The sequence below is a fragment of the Mus caroli genome, chromosome 4 (assembly GCF_900094665.2).
Source record: "Mus caroli chromosome 4, CAROLI_EIJ_v1.1, whole genome shotgun sequence".
In the NCBI taxonomy this organism is placed as follows: domain Eukaryota; kingdom Metazoa; phylum Chordata; class Mammalia; order Rodentia; family Muridae; genus Mus; species Mus caroli.
In genome coordinates this window covers 94,670,262-94,682,967 of record NC_034573.1, presented here as the reverse complement: position 1 = coordinate 94,682,967, position 12,706 = coordinate 94,670,262, and the positions used below count along the sequence as shown (strand labels likewise).

General features: G+C 44.1%; 1 protein-coding gene across 8 annotated transcripts in view; it reads right to left on the bottom strand.

Moving 5' to 3' along the window:
- Pde4b (phosphodiesterase 4B) overlaps nt 1-12,706 on the bottom strand; it is a 518,640-nt gene that overhangs the window by 94,078 nt on the left and 411,856 nt on the right. For all 8 annotated transcript variants that reach the window (XM_021159265.2, XM_029475815.1, XM_029475816.1 and 5 more), the window contains one exon: nt 9,167-9,216. In XM_021159265.2, the coding sequence (XP_021014924.1) occupies nt 9,167-9,216 (50 nt within the window). The remainder of the gene's footprint in view (nt 1-9,166; nt 9,217-12,706) is intronic.

The following is a 12,706-nucleotide window of genomic DNA, read 5'->3' as shown; positions in this document are numbered from 1 at the left end:
GAGGGAGGGTATGCACGAGGGAGCTTTCCCTGTCCCAGCAGTAAGTACTTCCCATGTGGTGTTCTGCTGGTAGGATTTTTACCTGTCTCCCAAGGGCAGCTCTGAGCTGGCCTCAATTTCTACTCCCTGCTGAGCTGCCTGTGCTGGAAAATCCTGTGCCTAGAAAGGTGTGTATCAACCCTGATGGGTGGACTTAAACAGTTGCAGTGAGTTGTGTGGATGTACTCAGACTATCTCACCAAGCGAGATCCTCACGGGTTTATGCAAAAAATGCTCAGATAACTGAGGTCTGGCTTCTCAGAGCCATTTGCTGTTCTTGGCAGTTTGTTTTTAAGGGTAATAGCCTGACATATGCATTACTAGCTCATTCTCCCTCTTACTGAGTCTCTAATATGTCACAGAGAATCTGTCTTCAACTCAGAGTCAATTTCTACAAAACCGGATTTTGATTTTTTTTTTTTTATGGGAGGAGGAGGAAAGTGTTTTAAACTAAGAAAGCGTTCCTTCAGGTCTTACAACATCCCCCATTATCTTCAGGAGACATATTTCAAGACCGCAGGACATGCCAAGAATCGCACGAAGTCCCAAATGGACCCCACATGTGTTGTCTGTTCCTATGATCATATACCTGTGATGAAATTTTACTTAAGAGTTAGGCTCAGTCATAGATCAGCAACAGTAAACAGTAAAATAGAAGAGATTCTGTTCTAAGTGAGGCTGGGCTTACTTGAAGACAGGCACTGTGATAGCGCAGCATCCAATCTCACAACCCAGAGGGTGACTAAGGAACCAAGGGGCAGTTAGTTCATAAGGCATAGATCTGCAGAATGAGCAGACTCACCCCCCGCCAGAGGGATCAGATGGAACAATGTCATCAAAATACTCAAAGGCCATGTGACTATAAGCTTATGAATTTCCCTCTCTGTGGGATTTTCACTTTATTACTTTTGGACCAGGTTGACTAAATATAATTGAAACCTTTAAAAAAAAAAGAAACTGAAGATAAGGGGGACAGGGAGGGGTATATCATATTACCATGGAAAAGAAGTCAACGGGAAAGTTCCATGGTGCTTTCTGTTCTGGTTCCCTACTGATACCAGAAGTCATGGATTCTTAGCTCTCCCATACTGACCATCTGCAACACACTAGGCCACACGAGGCCTGCTGAGGTCATGTGATGCATGCTCTAGAAAGCCAATTGCAGTTTTCTCATTGTTTTGCCTGTGTCAAGTCACTTAATCCATATAAGTAGCTTATAGGGCATGTGCACTCCTTGCATTCTAATTAGCAAGTGAAGCAACTGAGCCATGGAGAGATTAAGTAATTTGTCCCAAGGTCACAAGGCAGTCAGAGCTAGAATTTGGAACGGGTATTCTAGCTCGGTCATCACCACACCAACATGGCCTTTCTTATTTACTCTAAGAATTTACTCCACAATAACAATAATATTTCTCCAGATAAGAAACCAACGTTTTGGAGAATAAGTTATTGGAGAGACTGGTCCAGATTCCTAACTCAGTCCCTCTCGGTAAGTTATTAAGTACCCATTCTGTAGCGCTGTGGTGGGTACTGAGAGAATGTTATCATTTAACAGGCTTCACTTCACGTGCCTTGAGCGTCACATGCCATCAAGGTTAGCCAGGGATTTCAGCACTGTGCGCATGTTCTGAGAGTCAGCAGAGCTTTAGGCAAGCCTGAACAAAGCAAAGGAAGCAGCCGAGCTCCTCCGATGTTTCGGACTCAAGCTTGGGCAATCGTTCACTGCTCTTTGCTCATTCCATTAGTGTTTATTGGGCATCAGTTAGGTTTTACATTCTTAGTTGGGAGCCCAAAACTAGAGGATTTGTCTATGCATTTGAGATACTCATGCTTCAGTTAGGGAAGAAAACAAGATATTTCAAGTACTATCTTGAGATTTTGAGACACTGATTAAAAGTTTCTGAGATAATAATTGAATAGGACATTATAGGGACACAATCTGAAGATGCCAGGTAAGTAGTCTCAAATGATAAAAATGTACATTCCAGGTGGAAATGGATAAATCATGTGGTATTTTCTAAATATATACGATATACTAGGCCTTTTATCGAAAATACATGTTTATTTTAATCGTCACTCAAGAATTCAAGAAGCAAAAAACATATACAGCCCTGGGAAAAGAGTCAGTGTGGAAAGATAGGAGGTAGGAGGCTGGCATATTTAACTCACACAGCCATGAATTGAGCAATGTAGGGGTGGGGCAATAAGGGAGACAAGGACACATGCACTCACGCACACACGCATGCACGCACAAATGCACGTACACTCCCACACATGCACACTCACACACACCACCCGAAACCAAAACAAGACATTGTTAATAATAAACAATCAATAATGGGGCTTAGAAGAAGCATGCTAGACAGACAGAAGGCTGGGTCAGAACGTGCAAACACTGTGGACAGCAGACCACGTTGGAAGATGACCATAATGTTTTGGGTACAGGCAAACAAAGTCCTTTACTCCAGTAGAGAAGAAAAGACTAGAAAGAAATGGTTAAAGGAGCTGGCTGTCCTGGCAATGAGAGAGAAATGGATGATGATGGTGCAGCTCTGGTTCTCCCAAGCCAGGAACTGCAGAACAAGGGAATAGAGCAGGGAGGACATGGAACCTGGGTCCCCATGTAACTCAAGAAGGGTTACCAAAAGTTTCAAGTGTCTAGCATTTCTATACACCCCAGTGATAAATAAAGGAAGGGAACTGTACTGGCTATTTTTGTGTCAACTTGACACAGCTGGAGTTATCACAGAGAAAGGAGCTTCAGTTGAGGAAATGCCTCCATGAGATCCAACTATAAGGCATTTTCTCAATTAGTGATCAAGGGGGAAAGGCCCCTTGTGGGTGGGACCATCCCTGGGCTGGTAGTCTTGGGTTCTATAAGAGAGTAGGCTGAGCAAGCCAGGGGAGGCAAGCCAGTAAAGAACATCCCTCCATGGCCTCTGCATCAGCTCCTGCTTTCTGACCTGCTTGAGTTCCAGTCCTGACTTCCTTTGGTGATGAACAGCAGTATGGAAGTGTAAGCTGAATAAACCCTTTCCTCCCCAACTTGCTTCTTGGTCATGATGTTTGTGCAGGAATAGAAACCCTGACTAAGACAGGAACCATCCATGGACTGGAGGGGCCAGGATTGAAATGAGAAGTAGGTTTTATAGCCTGCATGGTAGATGAAGGGAGCCAGATCTGAAGAGATGATGAAGGTAGCTTTCTGGCTCTGAGCCTCAGTGGTAGAAAAGTCCAGGTGTGGAGCGAGTCCTTGGCAGACATTCCAGCTGCAGCTCAGGTAAACAGAGCCTGCAGGCATTCCCAGGAAGAGGCAGCTGTGTCCCGAAGGGCTTTTCTCCGACAGGCCTGGAAGCTGCTACGTGATCGGGCTTGAGGCGGGCAGCAGCTGGGGTTTGAGAGGACACAGGCACGTGGATAGCCTCCTGTGGGTACACTGCTGCAGACGAGACAGCCCTGAGAACCAGTTTGTCTTCCTGGCTTCCTCCTCCACCCTTCGCTACAGAGGCTCAGTGCCACAGCCGTACCAGCTGCAGAAAGATTGATTCAGAGATGAGGGCTACAGCTTTGAGCCGTGCAGAGGCAGCAGAAAAGGCAATCCGTGTGCCTCTTTGAAGAACGCTGTTTGTTTAAGGATCCAACCGTCAAACAACTTCAGTAGCAGACAACAGTGATTTGGCTAGAACAATGTATGTCCCTGAATTAACATCAAGATGGGCTGAACAGAGCAAACTAGAGACTCCTTTTTTTTCAAAGTTCAGTATCTTCCTGTATGGTCTCAATTACAGGAGATCTATTTGTGCACAAAACATTTAGCAATAATATCTGGGTGTCTTTTGGAGTCTACTGTAACCAAAGAGAAAGAAAGGCCGGAACAAAATGCAAAGGGCAAAAAGAAACTGTTTGGAGACAAGTCGGCTACAGTGTAAACTTTTCGTTCTGTCTCATAGCAAAACCTGACGGCTGGCTTTGAAAAAAAAAAAGTGTCTGTATCTAGGTCCCTGGCAGTGATTTGCCTCTGGGAGGGCCAGCAATCTATTTAATGACTCCATTGACGTCAATGGCATAACTGAAATACTTACTAACATGCATGATTCCAGCTTTCAGGGGGAGGGGGTGGACGGTGTCTCTCGGCAGCGCAAAAACACGATGTGGAGTCTGCGAGGAACGGACTTGGCTTTTTCTGCAAATGCTAAGGGACTAGATGCTGCTGGTCCCCCAGGTCCTGATTAATATGAGGAAAAAAACTTTTCCTGCTAAATGAAGAAATTAATTCTGAACAAGGGACCGTGGCCACTAATAAGCAAAACCTTATTTTTAGCTGTGTTTGCTCAAGGGAACAGTTTTTACCATTCTCACTTTAGCTGCCTTACTAATGATTTTGCAGTTAGCCATCCTTAAATTTAGACATATATGAAATCATTGCAAATCAATGCAGGCAGTTCAGCGTCCATGTTCTGGGGTAAATGTTTATAGGATGGCTATTTTAGACAAAACAGGCTCTTTCAAACCATTTGGGGAACTATCTTGAGAATTTCCTAGCTTTTCTGGTATAGTTCTATTTTATGACTTCTATTTGTATATAAAGGCTCTTTACATATGGTGTATAACTGAGCAGATTGTCCCAGAATTCCAGGTTACACACATCATACCGAACACTGAAGAAAATGTCTGCTATTTTTATTTTCCCCTTTTCTTTTTTGTAATTTCCTTCGAGACCTCCTTTGTCCTGAGTGGCCAGGGTCTTTGATAAGATGGTTGATCTTATTTCTGTTTGCCCGTGTGTTGTAATCCTGCCTGACTGTTCTTGCTTAACGCAGAAACCAAGTAAAGGTTCAGCTTGTGCTGGCCTCCCTCTCCAGTCATCTGCCACGGATTAGTTTTCAAGCCTGAGCCATGGTCCTCAGAGAGACCTCTGCCCATATACAGCCATCCCGCTCACATCCTAGTCCTGGCAGTTCTAGCAAAGCCTTGACTTTCTGAGCTGTTCAGGGTCAGAGACCATGTACTGAGCCCCTGTTCTATTTCTTGAGCAAAATGTGCTTCTGGCACATCTACTTGGATTTCAGAAATAGTCAAAGCTAAGTGAAGATGAGTGAGGAGTCATGTGGAGAAACAGGCTTCCTGAAAGGAGGTCTCTTCTTCTCTTCATCGGCTGTATCATCATTCCTTCCAGAGTGGCCCTGAAGTGATGCTAGAAGACAAGGCCTCCCTGGAGCTTGGGAAAAACCTTAATTAAGGCTGCTGTTCAGTTAGGTCAGCACATTTTGTGCCTTACTGGAAGACATCTGCTTCCTCATCCTATTTCTCCAAATACATTCTTTCCTTGAAATATATTTTAATTGACTCATGTTGAAAATCACTACAGTTAATGCTACAGACACCCAAGCTGTAGTCTGCGGTAGTCTGGCCTGGAGATCTCCGGGCAGCTCTTCAGATATCTCATCGACATGGTTGGCTGCCATTTTGGATGATCCATCAACTTCTGGGTTACTTTAAAAACAGCTCTATTACAAGTGGTGATAGTCATGATTTGCACCAATGGCTCTTAGTAAATTTTAGATGAAATAGGATGATAGAATACCCTACTCCACACGTAATCCTGGCTGCCACAAAATTCTATACTTGATATATATTGTTGTAAATTAAGTCATTTATGAGACTCAGAGGTGAGAGTTTCTTTAAAAAAATATGTTTCTAATCTTTTTGTGTAGGAAAAAAATTCCTTCTGCAAAGGCAATGATCACCTAGCAATTTTTTTTCTTAGTAGGTTCTCTCATGACATAGTCAAAAGTGTAAATGAGATATATGCACAAGCACAGGAATAAGGGTATGGGGAAAACATGGCAGTGATTACATAACCACACATATGTATACAAGTTGATTTGTTTCAATTATTTGATTTGGTTTTTCCTTTGGGAAATCTTGAGTTTTCAGTCTTCCATGTTGAATATGTCCAAGTGAAAGAATTCAAGTTCCTGCCTTGTTTTAGACTTAATTTTCTTTTATTAAGCTATTTTCTTTTCTTTTTCACTCCTACACAGAAAATAAAACCCCAAGAATTTACTAATTCAAAACAAAGTGATGCTAGTCTCCAAGTGGAGCGGCTCATAACCTAGGATTTTTACTACCGTCACGAGGCTTCACTGTGACCTCCCAAATCTGTGCACTCAGGCTTTGGAGCTGTTCTCTGCCAATTTAGTCCTCCATTTTTGAATGGTGGCTTCCCTACTTTGTCAGCAAAATGTCAACTTCTTAGGTTTTATTTTTTCTTATTCAAAACTGCATGAACACATTGGCATACATACGGCCCCAACACCTTCTAATTTCAGTAGAGTAAGTGATAAAGACTCTGAAGAAAAAAACAGAAGCACAGAAGTAAATCCTTCCTTCAGACGCAGAAACTGGCTTAGTATTACATTTTACCTTTATGAGCGCATTCTTTCAAATAAAGCCCAACCTTTATGTAGTCCCGGCCAGTTTGGCATTTACTCTGTTTTGGCCATGTAGACACAATTTACCATACCATAAAGACAAAGAGATGAGAAAGATGTAGTCTCAGCCCCCAGGAACCCAGGATCCAGTGGGACAGACATACCACTGGGGAACCATAGTGTACCCCAGAATTAAATTCTCGACAAAATAGGAACAATCATGCTAAAAAAACAAGTTGTTATTTCAAAGACAAGACTTTCCTATTGCTCCCCAAAAGCTGAGAATCTGGTCCAGCAGAGAGAAGAGCTGACTCTGACTGAGAGATTTCATCACCCAGTGACTCAAGGTAAGTGTAGAGACTTCAACCAGATTGGAAGAATTCACTGGAATTGAAGAATCACATTTCATTTACATGAATGAAGAAGCAGCAGAAGAAGAAGGAGTAGAAGAGGAAGAGAAGGAGAGTGAAGAGAAGAAAAGTAGGAGGGAGAAAAGTACCGGAGGAGAAGAGGAGGGAGAGAGAAGAACAAGGGGGTGGGGAACAAGGAGAGGAAGATGCTGCAGGGAGCCATCTTTTGCCATCTGGCTTCTCCTGTTTGCTTCCATTGTTGAATATGTTCAAACTATTATCTTGTACGTTTTTTTTCCTCTTTAGATTTATTTATTTATTATGTATACAGCATTCTGCCTGCATGTATGCCTGCAGGCCAGAAGAGGGCACCAGATCCTGTTACAGAGGGTTGTGAGCCACCATGTGGTTGCTAGGAATTGAACTGAGAACCTTGGGAAGAGCAGTGTCCTCTTAAACTCTGAGCTGTCTCTCCAGCCAGCGTCTTGTACTTGTTAAACCTATTTCTATCAAAATGTATGAGTTCAAATTAAGTACTTCTAAATGCACACCTGATTTTCTTTCATAAATTTTCAATTAAAAAAACACTTATGTTTTAAAGCAGTGCTCCAGTGTTCCATGCTGTTCGCTCAAAGCCGTGTATTTTTCATTCCCCTTTAAAGTTTCTATTTAAACACACCTCTCTGTCATATGCTGATAAATATTAAAATAACAGGAAAAATCTGCCCGACTTATTTCAGCTGATAATAAGAACAAAACACGGGATGTGTGTCTCCTCTGTCCTCTTCTGCCTGTGGTTTACCGGTGAGAAGATTCCGAAACCAGTAATTACGTAATAATTAGTACCACCACAGTCTCTTCCCAGAGAAAACCCAGGATTGTTGTAGTTTGCCACAAAGACAGACAAAAACAAATTGCCTTAAGGGGCAACCTTACTTCTTAGCTCCATTGTTTCAAAGGCACTTAAGAAAGCTCCCGATGCCAAGCTGTAGTCAATGTGCCAATAATCATAAAACATCTTTCAGTGTTTTTGCTAATGAGTTAATTTATAGAACCCTAAGTGCCATACACCCTCCTGGTATATGCTCATATTTATTACAAGAAACAGGAAATGTATTTTAAATATTCAAATTGGTATCAGAAACATGTTGGTAGAATTGGCAAACAAAGCCACCACGTGGGCAGGCCAATAAGATGAAACAACAGGCGGTTCAAAACAGCTCCTTTGATCTCCTCAGCGTCTAGCACAGCTACACACTAAGAAGCTACTCTGTTTCTTTTTATACCTAACGGAAGTGGCCCATCAGCATGCCGAGGTTTTGAAGTCTGTGGGCAGAACACTGTTTCCTTCTTTCTAGCTCATATCACAGGACTCTGGTGTACAGCCACCTTGCTTCATGTCTTTCTTTCACTTTTTTTCTACATCTTTTCCCTTCTAAAAGTTTTAAAAGCATATTCCGTAAGTGCTTCAGAAGCCAATGAGGAAATGGAATGCACTGCCTTTGTTCCCTTCGTTCAGAGGTTAGTAATTTATGATACTTCTGAGATCCTTATGGCCGTCATACTAACAGAACACAACATCCGAGGAGGAAGTACCCGAGTATGGAGGAAGGGACTAGCACCGTTAGATATCAGGGGGCCATGCCGAGTGTATCTTCATCCCCTGCTATAAGAATGGGACAGGGTCAAGGGAGAGGAATTCATGGACCTCATCAAAGTCACCTAAGTGGTTGCATGTGACAAATACATGTTGGACATATCTCTCTGGTGTTCCTCCAAGGTGGCCCTCCTTCTCAATGGACTTCGATACACAAGAAGAGCAGATGCTTGTAACTGAAAGATGAGAGGAATGAAGCTGGAAGGAATGAACCTCCAAGAGAAAATCTTCGTGAGCTAGAAAGAACCTTTGGTTTCACACCTGGCTAGGATGTGGAGCAACTTGTAGCTAGAACTGATGCTAAGAGGAAACCCTTTAATGTGCCTTGGGGACCTTGGGCTAATGTGGGCACCCTGTGGGAGAATGTTTGAGGTTAGCACTCCAGGAGTTCACTGGGGGTCAGCAAGCTAAGGTCAAGTTGCACTCTTGACATACAGACAGCTGCCTCCTCTTCTGGATGCGGCAGGACCACACATTTAATTGTGAAGCCCTAGGCACACAGTGGGCACTTTGTTTCTAAATATTTTTAGTTGGGCTTCACTTGGGGTGATGGGACACTGTTGAAAAAAAGGTCACCAAGTGACTTGCTTCTGAGGGTTACAGTGTGCATATAAAGGCTGTTATTCAAATAACAGTCTCGAATAATTGCTTCGGAATGCAGAGATGGATCTCTGGAGGAGGCCTACCTTGCAGGCTGACTCTGGAGACTGGAGCCTGACTAGCCGCTGGTGACCTCCTGTGGAGAAGCAGAAAAAGAGGCTGAGTATGCATTGAAAAGCACCCCAACCCTACCACGATCCCTGATGCCCCAGGAGATTTTCAGGGCTTAATGAGTTATCCAGTGACATAAGGTTATCACCGGAAGGCTGGCTCCTGTAATATGTGTAGAAGATTGCAATTCTCTCATATCCAGATGGCCTGGAATTTCCCTCTGCACAGCATCAGGATGCAACAATTCCCCAGGAAGGAAGTTGTTTACCTCAAGTCCCCTGCCAACCCCTCCACTTCAGGTTTTCTGGTAGAGCCTCTCAGAAAAAACAAAAAACAAACAAACAAAAAACCCACCACCACCACCACCACCAGCATCAAAACAGTTGCTTAGGTCTCAGTTCAGAAGTCAGCATGGATCCCAGTTCTTGGAGGACAGAAGGCCACAGCCAGAGGGACACTTAGAGATGTGTCAGTCAGGACCTACATTACCTGCACCTCAGGAAACTGAGATGTTTGAGAGGACAAATCATTTGCCAAATACCACACCCAGCAACTAGCCCACAGCGATCCTGGTTTCTTCACTGGAGGCACTGGATCTTCATGGAGAAATGAGGGTGTTATTTTCACCATCTCCTTACACCAAGAGGCAAACGAAACAAACCAACCAACCCGTATTCCACTAAGAGTGCAACGCCCCTTATTTGCGTGTGTTTGCGCACATGTGTGCAGATGTGTTTGTCCATGTAGGTATGGGTGAAAGCAGGGTCTCTCAGTGAAGCTGGCAATTGTCTTTCCGGCTAGGCTGACTGGTCAGCAAGTCTCTGGAATCTGTCTCTGCCCCTCGGGGCTAGAGCTAGGAGAATGTGCTATCTCGTAGGCTTTTCATACTAGCTTTTCTCTCTTGTTTCCTGTCAGCTCCTAGCTCTTTGCTGGTCTCATCTTTCTTCTGGTGCTTGGCAGAATTTCTCCATCAGACTCTCGCAGATTCCCAGTGCTTTGCTGGAGGCCCTTCCTGTGCAAGTAAAGAACAGTGACCTCTAACTTCAGAGTGCATCAGAGTCATCTACCAGACATATTAGAAGATTCTGCTCCAGCCTGCCTCTGGTCTTCTGATTTAGTAGACAAGAAGCAGCCCTGTCTCTGGGGTTTCAAAGCAGTGACCTCAGTTACCATTGCCTATGGGATCACATGCAGTGACCCGCAGTGGAGAGAGAGATCTGTATTTCTAGCAAGCTCTCAGATGCTACCAACACGGATGGTCTCAGATGCCCCTTCAGAAGCCCTGACAGTAGTCTGTGCCACTTTCCCACACATGATGTTGTTGATGATCAAGAAAGAGATGCAGGTCAGTAGTTATGAGTAGAAGTGTCCGGACATTAGTGACAATATCCTACAGACAGACACTTGTACCCATCCCTTTGACTATTAGACTGCTGAGACAATGGACCCCAAGACATTAGGATTTTCCCCAGAGGAAAGAGAAAAAGAGATCCACACAGTGCTGAGGACTCGTCAGACCTGGAGCTGAGATGGATAGATCAGTCATAGGCAGGACCATAGCTCGAGCAGAACTCTTTAGTTATGGGCCCCTCTTGCCTTCTATTTAACCTAACATTCCTGTCAGGAGCCTGACGATGGTCTTGTGTATGTGTGAGGGAGGAGGGTGCCACTGAGTTGCTCCCCAGTGCTGCTCTAATTGAATAAATCTCCATTTTCTGTGGTCTCTTTTAATTGTCGTGTCGAGAATGTATAGCATGCTACTCTGCCAGGGCCCAGACTTTGAGTCTAACAAGCTCTGGTATCATCATAAGCAAGCATCAGACTCACTCTGGGAGATATTTCATAAATACCTTTCCCACCTCTTAAGAGTTCATTTTCATGTCTGGTGCAGGGCCTAAGGATCTGCACTTTAAAGTCCTCTTTGGATCCCCATGCATAGGCAGGTCTGAGGGAGAGGCCAAATTCTAAATGATGGAGAAAAGCATGCAAGGCCATTGCTGAGGAAGGCTCTGCTTGCTGGGTGGCCACAGTTGTGACTTTCCTCCAGAGATTTCTTTCCCTGGGGATAAGAGAAACCTGTATGTAGTGCTTTTTATGTAGCTGCAGGTCCATGGACAGGTTTCCATAGCTACCAGCAGTGGCCCTACTGGGTGATGCTGAGCAGTATTTTCTTTGGTATCTGATTCTCATGTGCGATGGAGTAGAGGAATCCTCATGCCAAGATTGCTGTTCTCTGTTGGACACCGTGCTTGACATTTCTTAGTTCTCGCCCGAGGGAGTGTTATCATTTAACTTTAGGGAGCAGGAGACTGGAGAAGCCTGCTACAGCACACATGGTGCTTTCCAACTGGCAGGGAAATATTCAAAGCCAAGTCTTTCTGAATCCGAAGTGCTAGATCCTTTACTTCCATTATAGCATCCATTGAACACTTCTGCGCTAGGCCTGAGAGCGGAGGTTTTGTTTTCTTGTTGTTGTTGTTATTGTTTCAGGGAAATTGAAGGATTTCATTCCAAATTTTTCAGCCTGGCACACAAAGCCTTTTTAGCTTTCTGTCCTCACCGACCACCTCTAGTTTATCACTAGACTTCCTCGGTACCTGACAGTTCATCTCAGACCACAGACTGGCTGTGTGCTCTCATGCATTTGTTACTTCTCCCTTGCTGAACTCCAAAATTGTAATTAAAATATGAACGGTCTAATTAGGGTTTGATACATAACTCCCTAGATTAAAGGTAAACTTTATGTAGGCAAGGAAAGACTTGTTCACTACTGGGTCCCAGGATGTTACCCGAGAAAGCCTTCATACGCCAAGTACACGGGAACACTCACTGAGTGGCATGTTAGATCAATAGATGCATGAAAATTTGATGGTCACTTTGCTCAGGCCCAGGTGGGTCTCTTCCTTTGCTTTGAACTCAGCCTGCTCCTTTCTTGCTGATGCTCAGGCCATACTTTTGCTGGGGAAGCTCTCTGCACACTAAACATCATGCACCTTTGAAGATTACAAATCTTCTTCAAAAGGACACCATATTCCTAATCGAAAATTGCCCCTCCCCTCTCTAACCTCTCATGGTGCCTTGGTGCTCTGTCTTGGTTCATAGGCTGTCTACGTTGCATGCCATCTCTTATTGCTGTGACTTTGTGGATGTCTGTCTTGGGGGCTGACTCTCTTGTATAACTTGGGACTGTATTGAGACCGTCCTGCACTTATGCTGGAATGAGTGTCCCTTGCCTGTGCTATGCAGTTTCCTACACTTACTCTACTGCTGTACTGTACCTCGACTCCCACCTTCCTGTCTGTTCCCCTGGCACAGTTGTAAGGAATATAAGGGGAGACCGAGTCTCATTCCTTCCTAGTCGCGCCCCTGCAGTCCGGCATCAGAGTGATGTGCATCTCACTGCATATCCAACGGGTTCACAGCACCATGCCGGACCTAAAGCTCTACTACAGAGCAATTGTGATAAAAACTGCATGGTACTGGTATAGTGACAGACAAATAGACCAATGGAATAG